This window comes from Papilio xuthus, unplaced genomic scaffold, assembly GCF_000836235.2.
Source record: "Papilio xuthus unplaced genomic scaffold, Pxut_1.1 DF825946.1, whole genome shotgun sequence".
In the NCBI taxonomy this organism is placed as follows: Eukaryota; Metazoa; Arthropoda; class Insecta; order Lepidoptera; family Papilionidae; genus Papilio; species Papilio xuthus.
The window spans coordinates 2670607-2698354 of record NW_013532703.1 but is presented as its reverse complement, the minus strand read 5'-3'; the positions used below and the strand labels follow the sequence as shown (position 1 = coordinate 2698354).

At 33.2% G+C, this 27748-nt stretch overlaps 1 protein-coding gene across 9 annotated transcripts in view; it reads right to left on the bottom strand.

Annotated features, from left to right (window-relative positions):
• Positions 1-27748, bottom strand: part of Hr3 (nuclear hormone receptor 3 ROR-beta) — a 103773-nt gene that overhangs the window by 3739 nt on the left and 72286 nt on the right. For 3 of the 9 annotated variants that reach the window (XM_013321673.1, XM_013321670.1, XM_013321671.1), the window contains 6 exons: positions 10144-10257; positions 8487-8600; positions 4613-4781; positions 3470-3669; positions 1384-1498; positions 612-766 (listed from right to left, as the gene is read on the bottom strand). In XM_013321673.1, the coding sequence (XP_013177127.1) occupies positions 612-766; positions 1384-1498; positions 3470-3669; positions 4613-4781; positions 8487-8600; positions 10144-10257 (867 nt within the window). Of the gene's footprint in view, positions 1-611; positions 767-1383; positions 1499-2694; positions 3223-3469; positions 3670-4612; positions 4782-8486; positions 8601-10143; positions 10258-11269; positions 11327-19342; positions 20184-20362; positions 20762-27748 lie in introns of those variants that run through there. The other 6 variants (XM_013321674.1, XM_013321665.1, XM_013321666.1 and 3 more) reach the window with 6 other exon arrangements.

The window sequence follows — 27748 nt, the reverse complement described above, 5'->3', positions numbered from 1 at the left end:
GTTAACCATTGACTCCGCACTCTTGATACTTAGTTTTCTTTCTATAAAGAGCCACTTATTTATGTAATACTGAAGGTAGATTCATAATTTGATAAGATTTTTATCTGCCCATCCGATGTCTTGATTCCCTTCTAAGAATCATCAAGGTGTGTTAGACACCTTCTACCAACAGTGCATATCTTGTCACGTTATTTCTACAGTAGTGTTTTGTATGTACCTTTCTTTAAATTATCCGATTACCTACTATGTTATATGAAGTATGGGAAATTAAGACTTTTACATCATTATTCGTCGTATTGAGCGTCGGTGGCTCAGTGGTCAAGTACTTGGCTTGCAATCTGCAGGTCCTGGGTTCGAATCCCGCCATGTACCAATATGTTTTTCGATTTCCGACATTCTTACGGTGAAGGAAAACATCGTGATGCAACCTGCACATATCTGAGAAGAAATTCAAAGATATGTGTGAAGTCAACCAACCCGCACTTGGCCAGCGTGGTTGACTATGGCCTAATCAACCTTAACTTAGGGTAGGCTCCGAGCCCCTCGCTGGGGACGTATAGTGAGCTAATGATGATGACATCATTATTAAAATATTAATTAATAAATCATACCGGATTTGAGGAGCAGTATCTGGTCATCCTGTGTAAGCTTCATGAAGCCGGGTATCAGTTTGGCGAACTCTATTATGTTCTGTATCATGCCGGTCAGCTTGTCAGCGCAGTCCAGCCACATCTCCTCGTACGTCATCGAATTGTAGAATAAAAGCCTATGACAAACAAAAGAATACAGACATTGAACTATACTTTTATAAAGAGGACACACACAGAAGACAGACGTGAAGTGGAAGTAATTCCGCGTGCACTCTGATGAGTGTGCGTCCCGGAGGCCAAAATTAGTCCTCTTTCTCTTCCCACCCCTTTTCTTATAAGGAAAGGATGGGAAGTGGAAGTGGACTTTCCCGATGAGAGGATGCATGGAAAGGGAAAATATTTTCTTTCTGTGCATCCTCTCCTCTGTCGATTAAAGGTAGGCAACGCATATGCAATTGCGTATGTCTATTGGCAGCGGTCGCTTCGCTATTTCGGCGATTTCAGGTGGCCGCTCGCTCGTTTGCCACCTTGTGATATAAAAAAAAATAAGGAAAGATTTGAACCAATTTAAGTGACTCTCTGTGTAAAGTCTATATTTAGCTGTCGATTTATTTTAAGAACAAAACATCGTTTTATCCTTGTCTTTAAATGCCTTCTTATAAGAGAATGGGGGAAACGTGTGAGGGGAACACCTACAGACGCCCTACTACTTGCAATTACAAAACTGTCTTGAATCAATTCAACTTATGGACACAGTAGTTATATCTTGCTCTTGCTTATCTTTGTTACTTACTTGGAGACATCTGGTGGTTTCCGGAACATCTCGTGTATGTACTCGAGCTTTGGGTTTGTGTTAGCGTGCGCTTCGGCCAGGCTCTTCACCAACACCTTACTGATATCACCCTCAGCTGCAAATGCAAATATAAAAATTAAAAAAGAAAACAAGTATCCAATCAAATAACTAGTAGTAAAGGTAAGCGGAATTTTTGTACTAAACAATAAAAAAAATCATAATAATTAAATAAAGTGAAAACCGCTTATACGACATATGAATTGTAGCAAACAAAAGGACCCGACGAAACACCCTGTATCTTATAAACAATGCAATATTAGAGATCACGACTGAATATTGCTGATCCCTTTAACATCGCTGTAACCGGTTTTGTAGTACAAAATATCTTAAAAATATAAACATTTATAATCAAATTAATTACTAAAATAAAATGAATAACACTACGCTGCAAATAAAATGAAAAATAGCAATTACATTAAAAAAGGTAAAATCTACGACTGAAGAAATATTAAAAACTATACTACACTGACATTGACAATGTCAAAGATGATTATATAATTCATGGATACAGTAAATAAAAATTAATGAGAGAAACAAACAAATTATAATGGCTATAGATCCACTATCTGCCGTAGTCCTGACGACTTGCCTACTGACTTGCTGGCGTGAGTTACTAAGATAATACTTGCTCAGATTTATTAACTTAAACATTAAGTTTTGTTCTTTCAGTAGTGGACATCTACATTTATTTTACAGTTGTAAATCTATATGTATTGAACTGATCTTTGACCGATCAAAATCAATAAGTTACATTATAATTGCAGCTTGTCTGTTCGCGTGTTGTTTAACAACACCCTTTGTGCCAATACCCGTGTTAATTGTTCAACCAAAGTCAAGACGTATGGACGAATACCAAAATCCTAAGGTATTTTCATTATATAATTTAAGTATCAATTTCTAAATCGAAAGTATTCTTAATGAGAATTCAAGGTCATTGTAGAATGAGTATTATTCCTGAAATTGGAATTAATACTTTTATTTATTTTTTGTTTCAGGCTTATAGGCAGTGTTATGTTAGTTTAAACAAGAGCCAAGTACATTTTCAAAAGCAATTCAAAGTGTAACATTTGCTATACATTTGTGTTTGTGTTTTACAATCCTGTATTAAACACTTAAAATTAATGAATATTTTATTTAAAAATGCAAATAAAAATATCACAAAACTAGCCTACAAAAACTAAACGAAACAATATCAACGAACAACAAAATCTGAACCAAAAAAAATCTAAACGACATCCAACTTCCACTTACAAGGCAAATCATCTCCACTCGATCCACTCTGGCTCGACCCTGGATGTCGTCGGTTCGTCACCGCATTTGGATTCACCATACCCATTCCTGACATATTCATGTTCAATGGGTCCATTAGACGTCCGTGTCCGCTACTGGACGTTAGATCGTCCGGACTCAGTTCCTCACTTGTTAAAGAAACTGTACTCTGTCCACTGACAAGAACAGTATTTTGTATGTCCATAGGACTGTGTCTTATATTTGAAGGACTATGTAGAAACGTTGTTGAATCAACATAGCTGGCGACTAGATTATCAACGCCCATAGAAGTTTCAGGTTTAATTTCCTGCTTTATGTTGATCACTCCTGACGATATAGATACGGGTGATTGGATTCGTTCTTGCTCGTATCGATCGAAGTCCTGTTGTATCCGAGTTCGATTCATATCGTTCATTGTCGTCTGTCGCATAGACGTTGTCGGAGTGGTCACAGTTGTGGTCGATGTGGAACCGCTCGGTCGAACGATTGTTGAACTTTTTTGTTGTTCGTCTATTGGCAATGTTTAATAAACATTTTATTCTATTATACATATTTAAACGCTACTTTATTAACGAACGATCGAACAAAATCTCAGACTTATTAGGCCCTTGCAGACAATTTCATCAATAACTAAACTAAATACCTACATAATTTTAAACATTACTTTCTTGTACAACAAAGATATTATTTCCTATTTAATTTACGCCTCTAGTTTATACAGGATGTTTTTTTAAAGAAGTGTCAAAAGTCAACTTACCATGTCCCCCAATGAAGTCTGGATCCAAGAATCCTCCAGTCTGTTTGGGCTCATACGTGGTTGTAGAGTCGACGTAGTCAGCCGACACATCGTAGGGCTGCGGCTGTTGCTGTTGCGGCGGTATATTCATGTTGGATGTGAGCGCCGGCCCCGCGCCGCTGTACCCGTATGATGACAACGGTGAACTGTAGCCAGGATAGCTGAAAGTGTACAATTGTATGATAAGAAAAAAAACATTTCATTGATATACCTATAACGATGTAAGTTTATAGTGACTACACATTCTATTCATTTGTATAGTGTATATTTGAAAATGTTTTATTTAACTCGAAAGAAGGACGTGAATGTGTTTTATTTAGGTTAAATAAATTACGATAGAATAGACTTAACTTTATAGTAAAAAGGATAAAAACCGTTGGTGCATTATACAAATTAAATCTCTTCATATTACCATTGAATATAAACACCTGTCAATTAAAATCAATAAATTTTATACACCACAATTGACATAACTATAGCCGCTGACAGCGCAATCTATCGGCAGTTACTGTAACCATTGAGATACCGCTATTCAATACTAGGTGGCGCTATTTACATTTACCGCTAGGCGTCATTCAATGTCACGCGCTTATACCGTTCCCGTAATGATGTCTGATGCACCGCTGACACGAATGTCTACGGCGAATTACGGACTAGCAACGGTAAGGGCCTTCCATGTAGACGGAGAAACCGTCGGCTTTGATCATGATATAACGGGACGCAGTATGAAAAATGCAATGTTTTCCGATAAAGAAACAGTCGAGATTTTGCTTTGCAAAAAGACAGCTTTGTTCCACTTGTATGCTATCATTTCTTACGGAACCAGTGTTTATAATCATTCACTTTTTGCTAAACTTCTCAGAACTGATTATAACTTGCATTTTTATAGTAGAAAGAAATGTATGTAATATTTTACTGGCCATTACATAGAAAATGTTAGGATCAGATCTTGTGTTATAACTTATAACTATACCTTTGAAGACAAACTTATTACTAAGACGTAAAAAAATCATAAGTATGTTAAGATCATTTTGTTACTATATCTGCAATTTAATAAAATACATATTTGGTTTAAATGTAAATAAGTATAAAAAAATTACATACCCGTTATAATGACCGTGGAATTGATCGCTGGAGCTGGGGGTTTGCTGCTGGGCGTCGTACACTGAGTCGGGCGCGGCATCGGTCTGCGCGCGCATCTGCGCACGATGGAACCGAACCTCGTCCTCCACTTTCTCACGTTGTTTCTTCGACATACGACCGAATTTCACCGCTAGAAATAAAAAAATGCATCTGAGCAATTTTCCATAATTTGTGAAGTTTAAATTTAGAATGCCCCAAACAATTTTATGACGCAACTCAATTAAAAAAAATCATTTACGCTTTTCGCCGCTAGATTGCGCTGAGTTCGCGTATATCTGATGTAACGAGGGAATCAATTTTTCTCGCCGTTCCCATAGCTTCTGTAAATTCACACGTCGAAAAAACACAACACGTAAAAATCGGTAAAGTAATCTTCACAATGCATTGCGCTCTCAATGACACCTAGCATACTGTTACTCAATACCTCACGAACACACGCGCAATGTATGATGTGTGCGAAAAGCGTTGATGTTGTAACGGGTTGCGAATGTGTGCAGTGTGCTGTACGGCCGAGTTACTGTAGTGTGCGTGAAGACACGTATAAGGTTCTTGTGTGTGCGCGCGGGACACGGCGGCCGTTGGCACACTGCCTAGTGGAACAACGAACTCTGGTAACTCTGACGTATGTATGTATACGTACTACGTACATGTGACGTGTAGCCTTACTACGTAACTCGGCTCGATCCCGTTGGCCGGTAACACGACTAAATTAAAACGTTTAATACTTCAAGATTTTATATTCGTCTTAAGTAATTCATCTAATTTAGCCGACTAATTCGTCACTGTCATTTTGTTTTTGTGTGCGTATAATTTTCGGTTCTATTTGACTATGAAAAGTTTTCTTTGACGAAAAGTTCGATGACCCGTTGTATTTGCCAGTTAAGGAGGAACTCTTTTTCTTTGTATATCGTTTGAAAAGAGAGGTCGCGACAAGTGGCTATTACTGGTACGCATTTTTGGAACAGTAACCTCCAGTTTAACGTCCTAGTTAATGGGTTTTCGTACAAAGGCGATATTTTGTGAAAAACATTAATGTCTAGACAATGAGTCGACTGTTTTCGTGAAATGGGGCCTCCCAGAACTCTACATAATTTACGCCTCGAAAAGTTTTAGGTTACGTCCAAACTTTTAACAGAATATTTTATCATACACTAGCTGTCGCCCGCGATTTCATCCGCGTGGAATTAAAAAAAAAACTTAGTAGCCTACGTATTTATCCAGACTATGTTCTACATCTATGTCAAATTTTAGCCAGATCTATGCAGCCGTTCTGGAAATAGCTACTAACAAACATCCATCCGTCCATACATTCAAACATTCGCGTTTATAATATAAGATTAAAATTAATTTTTAAAATTAAATAACGAACTAACGATGTAAATTGAAGTCACAGATTTTAAAATACTTATATAAGTTATGATTTTTATTTTAATTAGGAATCGATATATACATAAAGAGAATAAATTTAATAAAAGCTGATCTTATAAAGATATCAACGCTGTAACTACCTACATAAAATAGTCTCTTAACTTAAATTATCAGTACAAAACTATTACGTATCTCCATTCGTGTAGGAATCCGCGGCAATTGGGTCATAATGTTAGTTTTTTCATACATTTTCAGGTTCGATCGAGTTACATAATGATTTGATATAGCATTCGTGTCTGTCAGTTGCCAACAAAAACGTATACTATGTTACGCTTCACGCCTGCACTGTTGCACAATTACTAGTGTTGGACTATAGTATATCGATATTTATCTATATCTTAAAGAATCCTATTAAAGCATCGAAGTCGATAATTTTTTTTTACTACTGTACTAATGATTATTTTCAACGTAAAAGAGTTATAGATGTTATTTATGAATACCAAAGATGTTAAATGTTTACTTATTCTAAAGCAATTAATCTTAATTAACCCGGTAACACTACTTTTATAAGATAAAGGGGCAAACGAGCAGCGGGTACACCGAGGTGTTCATCGTATTACGTATAAGTTTTCTTATTAAGGCAATATTGAATTAGCGTTTAATGCGTCCAGGAAATCTATTAATTTTTATTCACTTTTGTAAAACCTCTTATGATTAGACTAAAAAAATATTATAAGATATTATTACTGTACATATTATGATTTTATATCTGCATATAGTACCTTTTTGATTTGAAATTGCATAAAATTGTCAATAATAAATTTGCTATTTTCGATATCGATAGTCCCATCTAAACATCACTAGTGTTACATAGAGTTGCGCAACACGCATACGGTCGGGCGGCGGCGCGCTATGCGACTTCAGTCCCAACAATATAGGCGAGGCGCGCCCACAACGATGTAAGCATCTGACATTTATCGATTAACATTTATTTTGTAATACAAGCTATATGGCCATATGTATGTGAGAAGTTCCTCCTTTTATGTGTCTTCCTATTAATAATACTTGTATCTACATAAGTATATTTTAATTTAAATCTATAGTGTATGGTATAGAAACTAGTCTTCTAAACGATTACTATTTCTATGTAGGTAATAACATGAGGTAGCGAAATTAATATATTCTAAATTTAGATTATCAGATCGTTTTAATTGATTTTTTTACAGCAATATACTATATAACTAGCTGCCAGAGACTCCGTCCGCGCGGAATTAAAAAAAAACCTAATTAGTAGCCTATGTGTTCTTCCAAACTATTTTCTATATCTATGCTAAATAGAAGAGATTCGTGCTGTTCTGGAGATTTCTAATAAACATCCATCCATTCAAACATTCGCATTTATATTAGTAAGATCTGAGCTAGATTTACGTTAATACTAGCTGTCGCCCGCGACTCCGTCCGCTTGGATGTATAAAAAACTAAAAAAAAACAAATAGTATTCTATGTCCGTCTCCTGTCTCTAAGCTACCTCCTCACCAATTTTCAGCCATATCGGTAAAGCCGTTCTTGAGTTATAAATAGTGTAACTAACACGACTTTCTTTTATATATATGTATATAGATAATCCAATGTAAAATAACAGGCTAATTTATATACCTGTCATTAACAAGCAAAGTTTATAAACAACTTTGAAATTATAAATTTGTAATTCGATACACTCTCATAACTAATGGAGCAATGGTCTCAGGAAAAAATATATAACCCACATTGATAAAACAGTCAATATAAGGAGTTGGTCCAATCACGAGACCGGAGAAACATAAGTCGACGTAATAATTTCCCGCGTGTAGTTTATCACTTGGACCACAGCGGACCTGATTATATAAGAACAACATTGCGTTATCAAGCTGTGATAAGGTGTCGCTGACCCCGCGCTCGCTTCCTCATGCCACGTGTTTACGTAATTTTATATTACGATATTACTATTTCCGATCTAAACAATGAACAATCAGAGTACCTGAACAGAACCGAACAGAACATTCGTTTTGAAGATATTTCCGCAAATGATTTTTATGTTACTAACCGACCGTAATCAATCACTTTAATGGTTAGTTTCTGAGACAAAAATAACCAATTCAAACCTGTTATCTTTGTATGATTGTATTAGAAACCACTGGTAAGAAGGATTAATAATAGAACATGAGAACTCTTTAAGACGATATCAAACTTAATTCAAAGGTATATAAAATTATTATTCAATAAAAAATAAATAAAATTAATTTAGTAAGTTGGATGTCAAATTGTATGTAAAAAAACTAACAAATGAATGAAATGACAAAAAATAATATGAAAATACACAGGTCAGTTATGTGGTTTTTAATATCTTCATAAGTGATTGTTCTGATTGCCATCACTTCCCATATAACCGTAGTTATTATAACCCGACTAAATTAAAAAGTATACATACCATCACGGCTCATGCCGAGCTTGAGGCACTTCTGCAGACGGCAGTATTGGCAGCGGTTACGGTTTACGCGGTCGACCACGCAGGCCTTGTTGCGAGGGCACTGATAATTCACCACTGAAAGAAGGCACTGTGTTAATAAACAAATACAAATATAATTCTATTATAAGTTAATAAATAAATCAATTTATATAACCAATCATCATCTACAACGTAATCCCATTTTTAAAATGTCTGTCTAACCGTGGGTTTCTGAGACCTAAACCCCTTAAAACATATCGTCATCTCTGTTTTGTCAAATAAAAGACGGGGATGACGATTGTTTTATACGGAGATTTTGGTGTCAGAAATCTACGGTAAGGCCTGCCACCAACCAGTAGGTGAACCAAACCGATTTTAGAAGTGCTATTACTGAAAGACATTTCGCTTTTAGTTATATAATATAAAAAAATCAAAGGCGAAATTAATTTTATTATTGTTAAAATTATATTGTTAAAATAATTTTCATGTAATTGAATCAGACATTTTTTTTCTATCATAAGGTGGCAAACGAGCAAGCGGCCACCTGAAATCGCTGATATAGCGAAGTGATCGTTGCCCATAGACATACGCAATTGCATATGCGTTGCCTACCTTTAATCGACGGAGGAAAGGATGCACAGAAATAAAATATGTTCCCTTTCCATGCATCCTCTCATCCGGAAAGTCCATTTCCCCTTCCCATCCTTTCCTTATAAGAAAAAAAGGTGGGAAGGGAAAGAGGACTAAATTAGACCTCCGGGACGCATACTCATCAGACGAAACGCGGAATTACTTCCACTTGACGCCTGTCTTCTGTGTGGTCATGGTATTTCACCGGGCGAACCGGGCCAATTCGTGCGAAGATGTTAAAGCGGGCTCTACCACTGTTAAAGTAAAGTTAAAGTCCACCGAAATAGTTAGAAATCCATGAAAAAAAGATATACCAAAACATATTTTTTAGATATTTGTTAGTAAATGTTGCAAATAATATTATAGATAGCATAAGTAAGACCTCACAATACAACTAACAGACGAACAGATAAAGTCTCAGGAAGAGAGATTATCGCCAAAGCAATAAATATAAGTCCAACACGATTTAAGATACGGGAATTACAAGTTAGTTTAAGCAAGATAAATAACTTTCATTGAGAATGTAAACAAAAGTATTCATTATAATTAGATAGTCATAACGAGGAATATCTACGAGTATGTAACATATTATTTTAACAAACCTCGATTTTTTTGAACTAAGTAAATATTATTTTTTTTTGTATGTATAATGATTTTATTAATAAAGGAAAGTATTTAACTTGTTTATTTATCATATTCCGTAATAAATACTAACTCTAATTTTATTTTTAATCTTTAGCATTTTGGATTATCTCTGAATTGTAAATTGACCATCAGTTTCAACAATCAAAACAACTCTAAAGACATGTTATCTCTCTAATTCTTTTTTTGAAAAAATACAGATAACAAAATTTAAAAATATCCATCAAACCGTTCTGTAAAATTTAAATTTAGAACAACGATTTTTTAAATAATTTTAAAAAGGTTTTTAGAAGAAAATAATCCTGGCTGCATATTAAAAAGTAATTTGCAATAAAAAGAAATAAAAAGCTTATTGTATGAAGCCGACCTGTGCTCTGGGACCTTCTGAAGAAGCCCTTGCATCCTTCGCAGGTGATGACGCCATAGTGCACACCCGACGACTTGTCTCCGCATACCTTGCATGGTATGATCTCGATTTGAGCTGCAACAAAAAGAAAAATATTCATAAATACCCCAAATTAACACGAATTAATTTGTCAAAGATTAATTTTTTTTTAATATTTTTTTTCCAAGAAATGAAACAGTGATTTATTTTTTTATTTTTGTAAACATCAAATGACTTTGGTCTTTAATTTTTTCTGACAAATACACTTTATAACCTAAAATAGCCTTACTCTCACCGTTTTATCCTTCGAAAGCTAGGATTTAGCCGTACGTATATTCGTATTTATTTTTAATTACTATAACGGTGTTACCTTTTTTATTTCAGTCAATTATTTCGGAGAGATGTAACGAACAACCAAACTGATACAAAACTATCTTACATTAAGATTTTTAACATCTTTTTGACTTTGACATTAGGTCACGAAGCAACGTTTACAGATATTAGAAGACTTATTATAAATTCAATTTGTAAGAGCCGTAACAATAATCAATTTTATTAATACAATTGTATTTTCCATAAATAATAATCCTAATAATGATTTCCTTTTATTTGTTTTACAGCAAATTATCGAAATTAAATAATTGCTTTCATAAACGATTACACGTGTAATTATTTAATAATTAAAAAAATATATATTCGTACGTCATTTTGGTTGTCAGGTCGTTAACCTTAAGGCAAGGTCGGAGCGCGGCCGATGACTGTCTTTACATGTGTGCGTTCTTTTCGTTCATGTGTTTGTATGTTAAGCGAGGCATATTCAATTTTATTACCGTTAAATAAAACTCTAATTAGGTTGTAGATTTTTGACAGATGGTTATAAAAGATACGTAAGCATTTCTTACTTATTATTGCGCAAGTAATTCACAATTGCATTCGTATGTGAAATAAGAACCGTTATTAATTGCGATGAGTTGCTATGGTGTTGGTTTCAGTATGTAACTAGACATTCATTTAATTATATACTTTATTCTTAAAAGTATAGAGTTGAAATTCCACATTTGGTCGTGTCTAGATAACACGTGGTACTTAATAATTGTTCTTTCCAAACCTTTTGTGTGTGTGCTTGAACAGAGTAGCTGTGCAAGCAGCATTTGGTCTCGGAATGTTTGTGTCTTGATCTTAAGCCTGTCCAAAAAGTTTTTATTTAAATATTATCCGTAAACTTACACATGTTAAATTTTGAAAACATAAGATCAAGTAACTCCAAGTTTTTTTCTATTAAGTTACATTTAATTACTAACTTAGACACATCACTTCCGGAAATATCAAGAAAAACACCAAAAAAGTCACTGTATCGTTGTCTTTTTTTCAGTTTGTTGATTTTGTTTATTCTAATTTTAATATCACCGCAAATTTCTACAACTAATTAGACCTTTCAATGTCTTTAAGAATTTATCAGCTCGGAAGTTAGGGGTGACTAGGTCATAGACAAACACGCCGGCCTAGTGCAGGTTGGTTGACTTCACACATATCTTTGAATTTCAGATATATGTAGGGTACGTCGGGAACGTCGAATAAGTGTACATATGTAAATCGAAAATCACATTGATACAGGGGATTCAAACCCAGGACCTGCAGATTACAAGTCAAGTGCCCCCCCCCCCCACACTCGAGCCACGACGCTCCAAAAAACTTAGTTGTATACTTTCTCACAGGTACATTGCCAGTGGAAATATACTTTTATAATTATAATCCCCTGTAAAGGATTTTATATTGAAAAAATACAGACAGAAATTGACATTTAATAGATAAATTATCTTTATACTTGTTACGGACTATTAAGATGCAATCAGAGCTTAATAGTGTAGGCAATAAATAGTCTAATGCCACCGACACGTGTGACATCAAATCTATATTGCCTATTAGCTCCATCGTCATCGAATATTAAATACTAGTAAATATTATGAAAATGTAATATTCAATATTACTAATATTATAAATTCGAAAGTTACGATGCTTAGATGGATGCTTGTTACAAGGCATGTCATAACGGCTGCATGACTTTGTCAAATTTCCGCGAGATCCATGTGCGAGACCGATGTTGAATGTTGTCTGGAAGAACACATAATTACCAAATATAAAAAAAAAACTTAGTAGCCTATTTTCTTCCAGACTATGTTTTACAACTATGCCAAATTTCAGCGAGATCTATGCAGCCGTTCTGCAGATATTTTCTACCAAACATCCATCCATCCATACACCGCATTCGCATATATAATATTAGTAAGATTTGTAAGATTATAGTACATATAAATACATAAATTATCGGTTCATAAATGGTACACAATATTCAATACTTGTACCTACCTCCTTTATATCTCTTGCGGTTAACGGATATTTAATTCCGTTTACTACAACAATAAAAATGTTCAACGTTCGAATTAAACAATTCTAATTATAGTTGAGCTTTCAATGGGTACATGGGTAGATTGAACAATGAATTAAAAAGTGTAACTAATTAGGCACCCATCCCATTTCAAAAGATTTAAAACAATGGATTTAAAACCACAGTTACGTAACAATAGCGTTTGTTTTGACGACTGCGGGTTGCCAGTGGCGAAATTACATTGTCAGCAGTTTGGCAACGAACATAAGTTGCCAACTGTACAATTTATGAATGTTCCAGAAATCTATTATTTTATTAAATATAATAGCTGTCTCCCGCGACTCCGACCGCACGGAATTAAAAAACTTAATTAGTAACTTATGTGTTCTTCTATACTGTGCTACATCTATGGTAAATATCAGCGAGATCCAGACAGCCGTTCTGAAGATATCTTCGAAACCTCTTTCGCTGACACCACATGAGTTGGACAGTATCAGGATGGATCAGGAATATAATATAATATACATAGAAATGACAATTAAAATCTGTTCTATTTCACTTGTGTTAATCTCTATGGTACCTATAGATAGTGCGTTTGTTTAGAAACTTAATACCTGATTTCATAGTTACAATGTTATTAAATCATGTAACGTACAAAGGGCGAGCCAATAACTCAGTGGCTAAGCCGATGATATATGTATTACAAGTCTTCCTAGATGTACTTTAGTAACGAGTGAACCTAGCAACTATATTTATAATAAAGTAATTATTTAACTTACAAAATTACGTGATCTTTGGCGCAACGATTATTTTTAATTAATCACCGTAAGTGGATTGAATGTGAGACCATAACGAGATTGATTAAAAAAAGTCGAACCTCTTAAGATTACTATAGATAAGAGAACCTTATATAATCGGACTTGTCCATCGATTGTAGAGCGGGAAGGAGACATACACCGCCCCGTTGCACTCGGTCAGCTGTTTGTGACGTCACCGGTCACCGACCCTCTGGGGCCCGTTCGAACGTTGTACCGATCTTGAATCGTTGGGGATATCACACCCGTGTGACGTCACGCGCACCGCGATTCGAATTCGGTACGATGGGTAATTGCGTAACATGCGGTACCCAAGGTTGCCGCGGCTCAGAGGTCATTGGACGGCACTGCGCCTGAGCTATTTCATACTTCACTCTGTATGATATTTCAACGGGTTTGTGAATCAATAAGGTAGTGTAGACGGTCCGTATAAGGTGAAGGATAATTTTGTTTATATAAATTTCAAATCGGTTTATGACATTATTATGAAATAACGCTAATGTTAAAATCGAATATGAACCATATTTGTTTTAAAAGGTTTTTTTGGACCTAATTTACATTTTATATACCATTCAATAAATATTAGGTACATTTTTATGTTTAATAATATAAAACCTTAAACTTATTTCAAATTAATTATCTGTTTTGCTATTTAACACTCAATACACGTCTCCGAATTTACACACCCACAAACGTCACGAGTTCATCGAACCCTAGCCAAATCCAAGGCTCTAGTTCCGAATTTGAATTTTAATCTAACGGCCTGTAGGATACGGGTGAACGACCGCGCTTGTCCGAACTAACGTTTGCCGCGCAGCCGTTTCTTGACTATCGCACAACTTCTATCACAATTTCTATTTAATTGCAAAAAGGTTTTATATCGAACAAGAATTATTAAGATACGTTGTCAATGGAAAATTTTACTTGAATTTGGAATTGCTGATAACCAAATGTTTCAGAAGGAATTTAGAATTCTAATGTTTCAAAGTTCGAAATTCAAATTTGTATAGTTTCTAGACGAAATTTATTTTTCATAAATATCTTTTAGATTTTTTTTATTATTTTCAGCTGGCAATACTTTGCGACGCTTTTCTTAGAATTTAGTTGACATAAGCAAGTTAAATTCTTAAACGTGTATCGAAACTATTCTTATATTAATTGAATTTACATTGTACTTTAATTAAAAAGTATTTGTGATAATTATTAAAAGTAACATTTGTGACGTAATGGTTGTGACGTAATTATAAGTTTCCTGTTCGTGACGAAATCAAGTTTGGACATACAATGGCGAATGGCGATGGAAGAAAATATTTGTGAGTACCTTCTAAATGTATTAAAACATAAAAATAATAATTTTACTCAAAAATTATCTTCTATAGTTAAATGAACATTGCAATATAACTATCTAGTCATAATTAAAATTGCAACATAATATTTGTACCAAAATTTTGTTTTCACGGTTGTTAGTTAACTAAACATTAATTTGTCATCTCTGTTGTTTAGCGAAGATACGTTCGATTTTTACACCTATTATTTAGTATTAGTACGAAGTTTTATTTTGATTCAAACGTTTAATAACGATGTTTACAGAGTACACTCGCGGTTTAATTTTAGTTTTGGCTTCAAATCGGCTGACGCAACAAAATGTGGTCGTCGAACCCTTTCAAATTTTACTGTGTTATATACAATTATTTGCATAGGGATAAAGATCTATTGTGCTTTTATATCTTATTAGCTTTGTATTTTGCATTGTCATTGTCTTTAAGTACCAGGATAACAGCTTGTTTAAGAGGATTTTTGTTCTCGAAGTATAGTACTACCAATCAAAAATAAGTATTTTATAAAAGTAGGAAATGCCTTGAAAATGCGAAAATAACACGTTAAATTAATTTAAAAAAAATTTAAAGAATAGAGGTTATAGAATTAAATACTGAAATAAATGAAGTCAAAAGTATCGATTTGAATTTAATCGATTTTAAATAGAATTAGCAATATAAAATTTACTTCGTATAATATTGTTGGAATGGAAATGACCTAAAATTAAACGAAAAGTTATTACATCACGGATTCGAATACGCTACGTAACATCAAGACTGTAGTTTAGGTGACATGCTATGACGTACAAAGGTCAACGACCTTCTAGATAACAATAGTGTGTCGTAAGAAAATTTGCCTAAAAAACATTATTTAAATAAAGAAAATTAATTAATTGAAAGTAGAACTAAAATATATATCGTAACTATTTAAGAGACAAACAGATTATACATTTTAACTCATTATTCTTCGTTCTTTTCAAATTACACTGATTTTTTTTAACTATGCCAACTAACGAAGTACGAAGTAAAAATACGAATTAGAATGGACAGCCTTTATTTTCTCAGTAACCAAAACCGACAGATATAGTCCAGGTGACACTGTCAATATTTGAAAACGTATCACAAGAACCTTGTAATATCTTACCATATTTTTTTTTCTTTTATGTCATTATCTAAAATAGTTTTTATATATTTTCTGACAGTGCAAAACTAGTAGCGTCTCTTTTACGGAGTCAAATGTTTGTCGGACTATCGATGAGTTTCTAAGACCAACCTCATCGTTTAAACAATGTTGTTTTCTCTGTCATCATCTTTGACAAAAGATATATATTTTTGTCTCAGAAACTCACGGTATAAGGAAATAAATAATACATAATACAACTGTCTGGATAGGGAAATTCAAAAATAGAATGAGTTTTTATCGCACCGGAGCAACAACCCTTACGACACAATCATATGTTCACACACAACTATTTACCTTATTAAATGTAAAGTTTAATGACTACGTTAGTACCGATCACAATAAACAATAATAATTATATTTATTTTTATAACTTGGCTCTGGTCGCGTTACTTACATAATTATAGTTTTAATATTATGTTACGCTTATATAAAATACTGGCAATGAATTATTTTGAGGCTAAAAAACGAAACAAACAAATTCTATCTTCATGGTAGAGAAAGCAGTAAGAGTAGCTGCTTAACTAAGCTAAACGTCATACGTCAGTTAATTTGGAACGCGCCCTAAAATAAAAGTGACAGCTACTCGTGACGTCGATGTGACGTCAGAGGTCAAAGACCTCGCTGTGGGCGTAGCGCGTTCGGTTTTTTGAATTTTTAAACGGCTATTGTTCAGTATTTTATAAATTATTAAAACATATTTAACACAGATAATGAATTGTAATGATGCGTTTAAATACTTGAGCGTACAATCATTTACGATGACGTTTATTTTTTTTTTAAACTCCGGGCTAAAGCTGGCTGGCTCATATTATTTGTTGGAAAAATGACAGACACTTTAGATTGACCGCCTAATATATAACCTTTTTACGCCGAATAATTGGTCTGTTAATTAACTACATACATAAAGTTCTTTGCAATCAGAATATTTTTTGCATAAAAAAGCATTGTTGAATCCTGTGCAATTATGTGCAATAATGTAACTTGACACATCTCTAACACTATTTCTGTAAATACATGATTCAGAGGTCGACGTATCATTGAATTAACTGTGAACAACCTTGAACTGACAAATTAAGCAATTTACTCTCATTTTGAAGGATAAAGCACTAAATTCATTCAGCCAAGTTCCAGCTATTTACATACCACCGGAATAGTTTAATGACAAACACGAAAAATCGAATAAGCTTCACGCTTATATTCTAAGCTTAGTGTTGAAGAGTAAAATTATTTAATGGAAAGTTATACTAAGTATCACACAGAAAGTCTTAATGATTACCTTCAGGTTTCGTTTTGTTTTTTTTTAATAAGAAATCAGCACTAACTGTGATCTTGATTGCCCATTGACTTTTAGTAAGAATGAATATTTCACTTTAGTGTGTAAAGGTATATTAATAGTTAAGTTAGTAAAATCATAATTTCCCAACACTAAAAGTTACTAAGTTACTAAACGTTACCATCACTTAAAACGATAATGTGTTTAATTATAGTTAAAAAAGAAATCAGTTAACATTTAAATTGATTTATATAAAAAAATAAAGCGACGTTGCAAAGGTAATCGATCGAAAGATGAAAACGAACTCGAATCGAGCTCCTGTGAAACAATTAAGTAACAAGTCAAAGTGTAAAGTGTGTCAAGTGCATTAACCCCGACCGAAAACACGTGCAACACACCCCCGCAACGAAAACGTAACAAGATCACGTGGTAAACTAACAAAATTAGATCTTAAAGTAAAAGTGACAAGATTTCTTTTCAATTGTAACTCCTGTATGTGATATTTCCCACGTTTCATTCGAAACAAACGTAGCATTTGCGACGTAGAAAGAATGATTGTTCCAGTTATACGAATTTATATTTTCCTACATACAACTTTAAGTGTAATTTACAATAACGCAATTCGATTGCAAACTAACGTATGGAATGTTATGTTAACCTAAATTTTGGGGACAATTAACACGCATTCCGAACAAAGAAAAAAACCAAACTATTAGTGGAACTGTATTTAGTAGGGCACAAACATTCAAATGCAATTGGGAACGTTGCAGATAATGCAAACTGTAAATAACGACGCTAGGTTTTCGGCACAAATGACGCATAAACACTTAAACCTATAATCACTATCAACAAATATACTTTGAAACTACAACAAATTTAGATTTTGAATCGTAAACTAACGATTATTAAACTACTTAAAACGTTTCATAATCTGATTAAAAAAAATATGACTATACCATAAACATAGAGAAAGACTTCAAAAGTATCTTTTACATAACTTTCACTGATATTATAGAAAATCTGTATTAGTTTAGTTAAATACTAGTTAGCCTGTGATTTAAGAACACTCAAACACATCTATTTTACTGCCTTTAATCTTAATTTCTCGATCTAGCAGAATTGACAGTTTCCACAATAATAAAACATCTTTGACTTGACAACTGTCACAACCAGAGTACACTTAATCTGTGATTACATTAAAAATCTGACAACTAACATTTCTATAATATCAACTCCAATCGAACTTAATCACTGTTAGAGAAGTCATGCAATCAGTGCCGACAGATCTAAACAGTTTAGCGATGACAGCAAACTGCGGTCCGTGTTTGCGGAACGTTAATTTTGTAGGAAACTAAACAGATCGTCCCAACGCCGACAACTAAATCTAACAGTTTAACACAATACTTTGTTTTCACTGTACTTAATGCTTGGTTTACATAAAGCCAGTACAGTAGGACAGTAGCACAAGCGAGGGTGAACTGGAAATTGTTCCATCGACAAGGACATTAGTTTTTAAATTTCCAACAGTAGGTAAAACTGGCGCCTGTGAGTCAAAACAGTTGATGTCAGGCAAGTGCTACTGTCCTACTGTACTGGAACAATGTAAACCAGTCATAAGACATAATTTTCCTAGTTTATTATGTTTCTATATTTCGATAAGTTTAAGGCAAATATATCTGAATTGTAACTATTAAAACAGCAGCATATATTATATTTGTGTCGTAAATCAATAGAGGTATATCACCAGACAGACAAACATGATATTATTATTTGTATATAAAGATAAAAGGTCATTTAGTACTGGTACGTCGGTTTAATGTACCTGCATACGTCAGTACTACATTTTTATTAAATCTAGTTGTAACCTTATTACCGGAAGAAATGGTTTTCTTGGTCGATTTTAATTAATCGATTGAGGGGAATTTATCTAAACACGTGGTATTGAATTTTAATCGAAATATCTGCTCAAATCTCATTATTCCTATATCTGCTCATCCCTCTTTTGCACTATATGATAGAGAACATGTTTTATAAAAATATGACTTAAATGAAATAATCTTATTAGTTGCCAAACGTAACAGGAAGTAAAACCTTTTACTTTTTGTTAATTAAAAAAAAAAAGTAGGTGTTAACATACAATCGAAACCATAAACGATCTCCTTGGTCGAAGAACGCCAGATACTGAAAAAGGAAAAATTCTTAATTTACCTCTAATGGAGTTAGCAGCTTTCTTGTCCATGAACATGCCAGATATGGAAGATCCAAACATTCCCTCGCTGTTGCCGGGAGGAGGTGAAGTGCTGTCAGCTACAGATCCTGATATATCCATTCCCATTTGGTTGTGCATGCCAGGAACGTCTGGATGTGGTTCCCTCTTCAACTGCACTTGTGGTATCTGCGATTGTTGGTGCAGCATCGTCGAAGCTGACGAGTGACCACCGTGCTGGTCAGGTGGCCACTGAGATCCGAACAACTCGTGAAACTGGTTGTTATTCATCATTTCAAAATAAGGATTTCTTGCCGAAATTTTTTCTTCTTTTCTTAAGTTATTTTTGACAAATGATTTTCTGATGTCTGTGCGAATTGAATTCGCATTGCTATTACTACTATCACTGTTTGGTTTATTGTTTTTTTTTTCTTTAAACTCTTTGTAAAAACTTGTTTCTTTCGACTTTGTCGGGTTAAGGCAAATTATATTCTATGTTTTGACACCATAAGAATTTTTCGAAAAAATTTTATGGCACTCCGGACTTTTTCGTCAACTTTGTTGAAGTTAAGCACCAGTTGTTGTTGTTTTTTTTTTATTAACTGATAAATATATTGAGGCCGAGTGGTGAAGTGAGATTTCTTTTCGCGAAATTTATTTCAGGAATTAACTTTTTGAACAGCAACAAGTTCCTTGGCATTTTGTCTCCGTGATTTTGTTTTGTTGTCCCTTTTTCGTCTTAAAATCTATTAAAGGCACTGTTTTTTTTTTGTAACTTTTTTTAAATTATTGTTTTAATTCACTTGTTCCCGTATACTTTTTGTCACAAAGCGAAAAAACAATCTGTAAAAAGAAAACCAAAGCAGAGAGAAGGATTTACTTGATTTTATTTATTTATTAATAGGAGATATTAATGCCAATTAGATTTGAGATATTTTTTTTTTTTTGGAAAAAAAGCGATTTTAGTTAACTGAACTGCACTCAATTATCTAAAACCAATTTTTCTTTTTCTTTAAATTTACGTTGAGCGCTAATGTAATAAATTTAGATTTATAAGTCGTTTATCACCACGTTCCATATAGAAACATCCTGTTCACTGTCGCACTGTACAAGGCACTGTCACTATTTTCAGTAAATAAACCAACTAATCCGATCACCTCAGTACTGTAAGGAGAAAAAAATTTTGTACGTTAATTTTTGTACTATGGGTTGTGCACAACTCGGGTACGCGTCGAGGACTGGCCGTCTTGAGATGTTGACGCCTGAGCGGTCCGATCGTGACTGACGCATTGACGAATCTTCGGTCGGGCTCACGAAAAAATTATATATTTTTTCATTCGGACCGAATAATCAACTTAGCTCATAGTGATAGTTCAGTCGCCCCGGCTCCATGTGGAATATGATGGTCAAAAATAATTTCGCCAAAATTGAATATTAAGCAAAATTAATTATTGTATATAAAATAGTACATTTAAAACTGAAGATGTCTGATTTTTAATGTTAAATATCAATAAAACTACGCCTACAAAAAAGGAATCAATTTGCCCAGCATAGTCCGCACCAAGTACAAGGCAAGATATCGATGTGTGCGTGTGGCGGTGTTGCGTACGGACGTAGCGGCGCGCGCACACAGACGCGCGGGCGTCACAGCAGTTCGTTGACCCCGGGACCCAAACAAAGTAGATTTCGGTGAAATGCTGTTGAACTCTAGTTTGAATGTGGATTCTTCGGCGCTTTTGTTGCCTGCATTACTTTAGCAATTTTTTTTTTGATTTTGAATTGTTTTATATTTGTTGTTATTGTTGTTAACACGATGCAATTTAACAACCATAGTACGATTTTTGTTAATAGTTCAATGACCCCGGAAAATGAATGTTGACAACCGCAAACGTCAGCCGGCGCATTTTTCCGTTTCATTATTCATGGAACGCTATCTTATGGTTATACAATTATAATTAAATTTTATTATATTATTATTAATTACGAACTCGAATTTGAATTATCGCAAAAAAATTATAAAACAATTTACTAAACACAATGAAAATAACGATCGCGCCTATTTTCAAGTATTCGTATGACGTAAATCTAGATGCGTTCCAATTTTAAAAATGTAAACTTTTTAAGAAATTAAAATTAAAAATGTAAAAAGTTTTATAGGTCATCGGTCCGTAGGCACACGTGCTTACCCTGGCCAATCGACCTTACTGCGAGGTCGCATTCACACGATATGCAGAAATGAGGTAATCTGTGCATTTTCACGGCGACGTCTTTATTTCGGAACTAATCAAAAGTCGTAATAAAAACACTGGCAATGCCATCGACTTTAAAATATAAAAAATTAAATTAATGATGTTAATCTGACACGAAATATCGTGAAGCAAGTGAATTAAAAAAAGTGACAATAACTCTTTAATTCATTTCACTTTTTCCATCACATTTTTTTTTATTTGAAAAAAACAAGTGACTTTTGTGATCAAGGAAATGCGGATAATTGCTTTAACTCTTTTTGCTCAAAACTTAAAAGGCTTCGAAAAACTTCAAAGGATAACCTTACTATTACAATATTATTGAACAGAATTTTTAAAAAGGTCATGAACGATATAAAAACATAGGAAATCGCACGAATTCCCGACATATTGGAGGGTTAGGTGTAAATAACCTAGCAGAGGCGGCGACCTTGCGGGCGAGACGCCAGTGACGTCACTCGCACCAATTCCCCCTCCCTCCGACTACCGCCTTCCTCCCCCTTACCCCTTGGGCTAACGAACTATCGATTCGGGACCACGTGCTGACTCTTCATCACCCGTATCGTATAATGGAGTTTATAATAATGACTCATGAAAGTTAAAAACGATCATCAAATAATGTTTCGGACACCTAAAATAGAAAGTCAAATACAGAAAGCTTCGTCCTATTTTATATGGGTGAAGGAAGTAGGATTAAAACCACATTCTCTGTGATCTGTGATTTAAGTCTTTCGCTTCAAAAATACCCAACATTTGTTCCAAACCAACTTTTCTTAATTAAATCCTTAGTAAAAAAAATTTATTTTTCGGATGGCATATATTCATTTTATTCGTAGTAAGTATGAACTCTAGTGTAAAGATGAAAGATTGAATGATTATGTTAAAATTTAAAATCATTTCAAATGGATAAACTCGAAAACTCCAACTAGCCCTAATTTGACTAATAACTACAAACTGTAACTTTCGACATTCTTGTAAATTTCTAAATTTCAACAATTGACTAATACAACCAGACATCTTCAAACAGTTAAGTTTTCTTGCATGTGTGACGTATTGACTACGCACTATAATCACATAATCTAACCTGTCATAAAGAAAACGGACGTTACGCTTCCGATGCAGCTATTGATTCAGAACGCAAGCATGCTAATATGACATTTATATAAAATTAATAAGGACTATGACATGCGATTATATGCAGACAGAATCTTAAGAAGTCTTGCAAGTACAGTCAGCTGCTAAAATATTTATAGTAATAGTTACATATAATAACTTTAGGAACTCGTATAGGCCTTCGATTCCAAAAAAACGTACATCTATTTTTCAATGGCATGTATTCATGGTCGGAAGTATACGGACGGATATTTGTGTACAAATTTATAAAACCAAAAGCATATGCAAGTTTCTAAATCTTAATAATGTATAAATATTTATGCAGCTGACTGTACTTTATTATTATGAGAGACGATAATATTCTTGCTTCTTACTAAAAACAATGATAGTTGTAAATGAGTTACGGATACTTTTAAGATTCTACGCTGACGAAGTTGTGGGTAAAAGCTAGTTATATTCTAAAGAAGAAAAGTCTTACGAAACTCCGTTAGCTATATATGTAAACTCTTATACAATATTATTAGGGATGACGATATGTTTTATACAGAGATTTTGATCTCAGAACCCCACAGTGACTAACATTTATAGCTTAGATTTTACTTCACCATAAATAGATTTTGTTATGATTTAACTATAAACCGTTGTAATAAAATCATAATTATTTAGAGCGATGACATCAGGCCCACCTGTATACCTAGATACGTTAACCCTGCAAATGCCGCAACAAATGTGTGGTGCATGTCATGTACGCAAGCGTCATCGACCGAATACTATCATATTTCTTGCTTAAAATTTTTTAACTGACTGTTGAGTCAGCAGTGAATATTATCGCAATAAGTCAACGACCCCAATCACGTACGTTCAAATTTTAATTGCACAATCATTTTTACATAAATTCATTAAAATTGTCGAACAATCAAAATCATTATTGCTTTATGGATTGTCATTTTACATTTAGATGTAAATTCTAATAATACATATCAAATATATTTTCGTCACATCATTGTTGCGTTTTTATTTTGATTGAATTAAAAAAAATACAACTGAGGTGTCTTAAATTTATTTTTTACGAGTTATGAGTCGTTTCCTCCTTTTGTAAAGAGGAAGATCGGGTTAAATGATATAAATTATAAATCGTACAGAAGTTTCCAAAAGATAATGTAATCTTAAATATTGCTTCCGAAGCAATTGATTCATCTTTATTACTAAAAGTAATTAAACTAATGTTAATATCTATTAAACAAAACCACAAGGAATAAGCATTAATTATTTGAATCATAATGATTGTTATGATTTTTGTTATTATCTGGTTTTTTTACTATATGTCAAGAAATTATTACAGATGACTGTACCAAAGATTTATAAATTCCTTTATTAAATTTCACAAATACAGAAGAGTAATTTGCCAGCATGAGATAACTTATAACTTAATATTTATTTAAATATTTCTCGAAAATACACTACTGTTAAATTCTCTCTGGAATCCTGATTAAAAATGTATTTTATATTCTCTACACAGAGAAGACCTAAAGTTATTAAGAATCAAAGTTACGAAGCAAAGATGTCACGTTCAGTAGAGTGAATCTAGTCAAATTACAAGGTCACCCATATATACATAGATGTCACCGAACAATTGTGAAATTTGTGTATAGACAATTTGCTATAACTTAAAAGTGTGCAAAATACTAAAGATAAAGCTTAAAATTAATATTTGACATCTTTTTTGCTTTTTTTAATAAGAATTGCTGGTCTAAATATTAGTGTAGGTAAACTAAACAAATGTAAGAATATCTAGTTCAAAAGTCGTCGAATCTTGGCAGGAGATATAATATTAAATTTTTTAATGTACAAATGTTTACTTTAACCTAGAATTAAATTAGAATAACAGATGTCGTAGAAACGAGACTATTCGGACGTAACTATTTTCAATTTTATTTTTCAATCATTTATTATATTTCTACTCATATCTTCTGTTGTTTAAACGCTATAGTAAAAGATCAAGAAAATTAAAAACATCGGAGAATCTTCTTTCTCGTACTTCCGGGAAGAAATTTAAAAGGAAAAAAATTATAATTTCAAAAATGTTTGGCTTCGCATCGCGAGATGTGTCCAATGAACTATGAACCTCTTGTTTGAACTTCGTGTGACCCTTTGACAGAGTGATGACTTGACTAAGTAATAATATATTGCATTATAACAAAATTAACTTAAGTAAATATAAGTTAGCGTAGTGTAAAAAAATAGGTTACTTTTACTGAAGTTCTTATAAGAACGTCAAACGAACTATGAACTAGGTTTGAACTTAGTGACCCTATTATGTACAGTGGCTGACGTAAAGAAACTTAAAGATAGTAAATTTCTGTCTTATTATTATTATTCGTGTTATGCTAAATTTCAGATTAAGTTGAAAATAATTTACCTTTCAATTTTAAGCATTATCGGAATCAAAAGATATTTGAATATAAATTTTATGTAATTAATATTTTATAACTTCAATTTATTTTATCTAACACACATAATATTAAAAAGATAAAAATTTCTTCATAATTTTATTCACATCTTAATTATTATGCATTCAATTATTTTAAAATTCGAATGTTACATTCGAATTCGAATGTTACATCTACATGTAACAAATGGTATTTTTGTATATCAACCTGGACACTGGATAGCAACAGCTTGTGTAAATTCGATACATTTTAAACGTACCGGATATATCAAATGTAACTGGCCAATACGAATATGATAAAGTGATTCGAAATTCAAATCGTGTCAGAGTATTCGCGAATTGCATCAACAGCAACGGGCCAGTGTAACTGGCTGGCTAGAGAAATGCCGTTGAACTCGTATATTCGGGGTTCGTTGGCCGTGTGGCCGCGCAATCTTCAGATAACGCACCAAATCGATCGCAGATTTAGGGACTATCCTAACTTATCGATAGCCGTTAGTCTTATCATTCTATTCTTACAGATAAAAAATTACTTTAAATAAATTAAATTCGAATGTCGTAAGTGATCATAGATTATAAAATACATAATAAATTGACTGAGATCGATTTGAGCTTCATATCAATAAATTGACCAATTATTAACGCATTTGTTACGATGTTGACTTCAAAAAAAAACTGTACGACCATTATTTTTTTTATGCACGACATCCGTCAACGGTTGCATGCGAATATATTTTCTTAACAACGCCTAAAAGTTTGACCATGGAAGTACATTGTTATAAACTGCAATATAATTATAATAAAACTAGCCTTTACTCCAGACTTCGTCTGCGCAGAATTAAAAAAAAAGTTAGAAGTATCCCATGTATAACTCGAAACTATGTTCGTTGTATTTGTGCCAAATTTGAATAACATGTGTTGAATCGTTGCGGTGTTATCGTGTTAATGTGTGAATAAAACATTACTGCATCCATTCACATTTCCAGGATCATATCCTATGAGTTCTTCGAGATTGTGTTCAACATTAATACCAAATAGAACAGCTGCATAGCCTACAGCCTTTCAACATATTTCGCATTTATAATATTAGTAAGATTTAATCTTATTTTCGTATTTATTACTATTATTTTTCATTATTATATATTCCTTAAGTAATATTATAAAAATAAATGCTGTTCTGCTGAAAAATCTCGAAACATGAACTCGAAAAATTTCGAACCTGTGTACGGTTCATTACTCTGTTATGATGAAATCTGACGGACACGTCATATTTAAAATACATAATGTTTACTCTTATTTCAATCAGTTTGTACATAATATAAGTGCTGTCACATTTTGTTTGCAATTAATTTACACCGAGTGGAAACCATAATTTTATATCCGGCACAAAACGTCTTGAAACTTTTTAATTAATTTTATACAAACAGGAAAACACGTCGATGTTGATAAAACAAACAAAAATATAACGAACTTACATTTGTTTTTGGTTAAAATTGAAATACTCATCAAAGTTGTAGGAGTAAATAATTAACACTTTCATTGAATCTTCTTAAAGTATCAAAATGGGTTATGTTATTAACCAATTTACATAAATGTTGCTGGCATCAATACAAACGATCCTTATTTTTCAAATCCTAAAACCACTTAATTATTTCTTGATTAATTTAAGACTGTTATCCTCTAATTGCTACATTCAAGAGTCCTTTAACAGCTAAGCAGTTGCTTAGTATCGATTTTCCTATTAAATCTACACTAAGAGATACCAAATACTATATTTATTACTATACCAGCTGACGCCCGCGTCTCCGTCCACGCAGAATTAAAAAAAACATAATTAGTAGCCTATGTGTTTAGACTATGTTCTACATGTATGTCCAATTTCATCGCGATCTGTTGAGTCGTTCCGGAGATATCTTCAAACAAACATTCGCATTTATAATATTAGTTAAATAGGATAGATTTCTTTTTCAATGTCTGATGAAGTCTCGAAGAAAAGTAATCTTTAATAAAGATTACAACGGGTTACATTATACCTATTTGTAATATATAAAGTAATCTACAGACTTATGTCTATGTCATAAACTCATTAATAACAATAATTAAAATAGTCAAGAAATTATTCTAGCAACTTTATGTTGACGAGTCACGCGACTGTTTTATTTTTAAGATACCATTAATCTTTGCTCCATTTATTTACTCCGATTCCTTTCTTTAGTTAAGCAGGCTACACACCTTCAGTTTTAATTGTACAGTCGAACATTTAAAACTGAAGGTGTGTAGCTGGCTTTAGGAACGATAATAGGAAAGTTTACAGTCGAGTAAACAATTGAAGTATAAAATCTGCTTTATGGCAATCAACGCCTACACATTGTCCTCATTCGCGAGATGTGTAGGAAAACAAAGTTAAAATAAAAAGACAGAAAATAGAGAAAGAAAGTACTTTCTGTTGAGTTAAAAGTATTTAAATATCTTTTTATTGTAAGCTTTTTATTAAATTTAAAATTAACTTTCAAATTTACGATTTTATGAATCTATAAATATAGCGTAATATAATATAGTATTTAAGAAAGAAAGTACCACACAAATAAATGGAATATTCC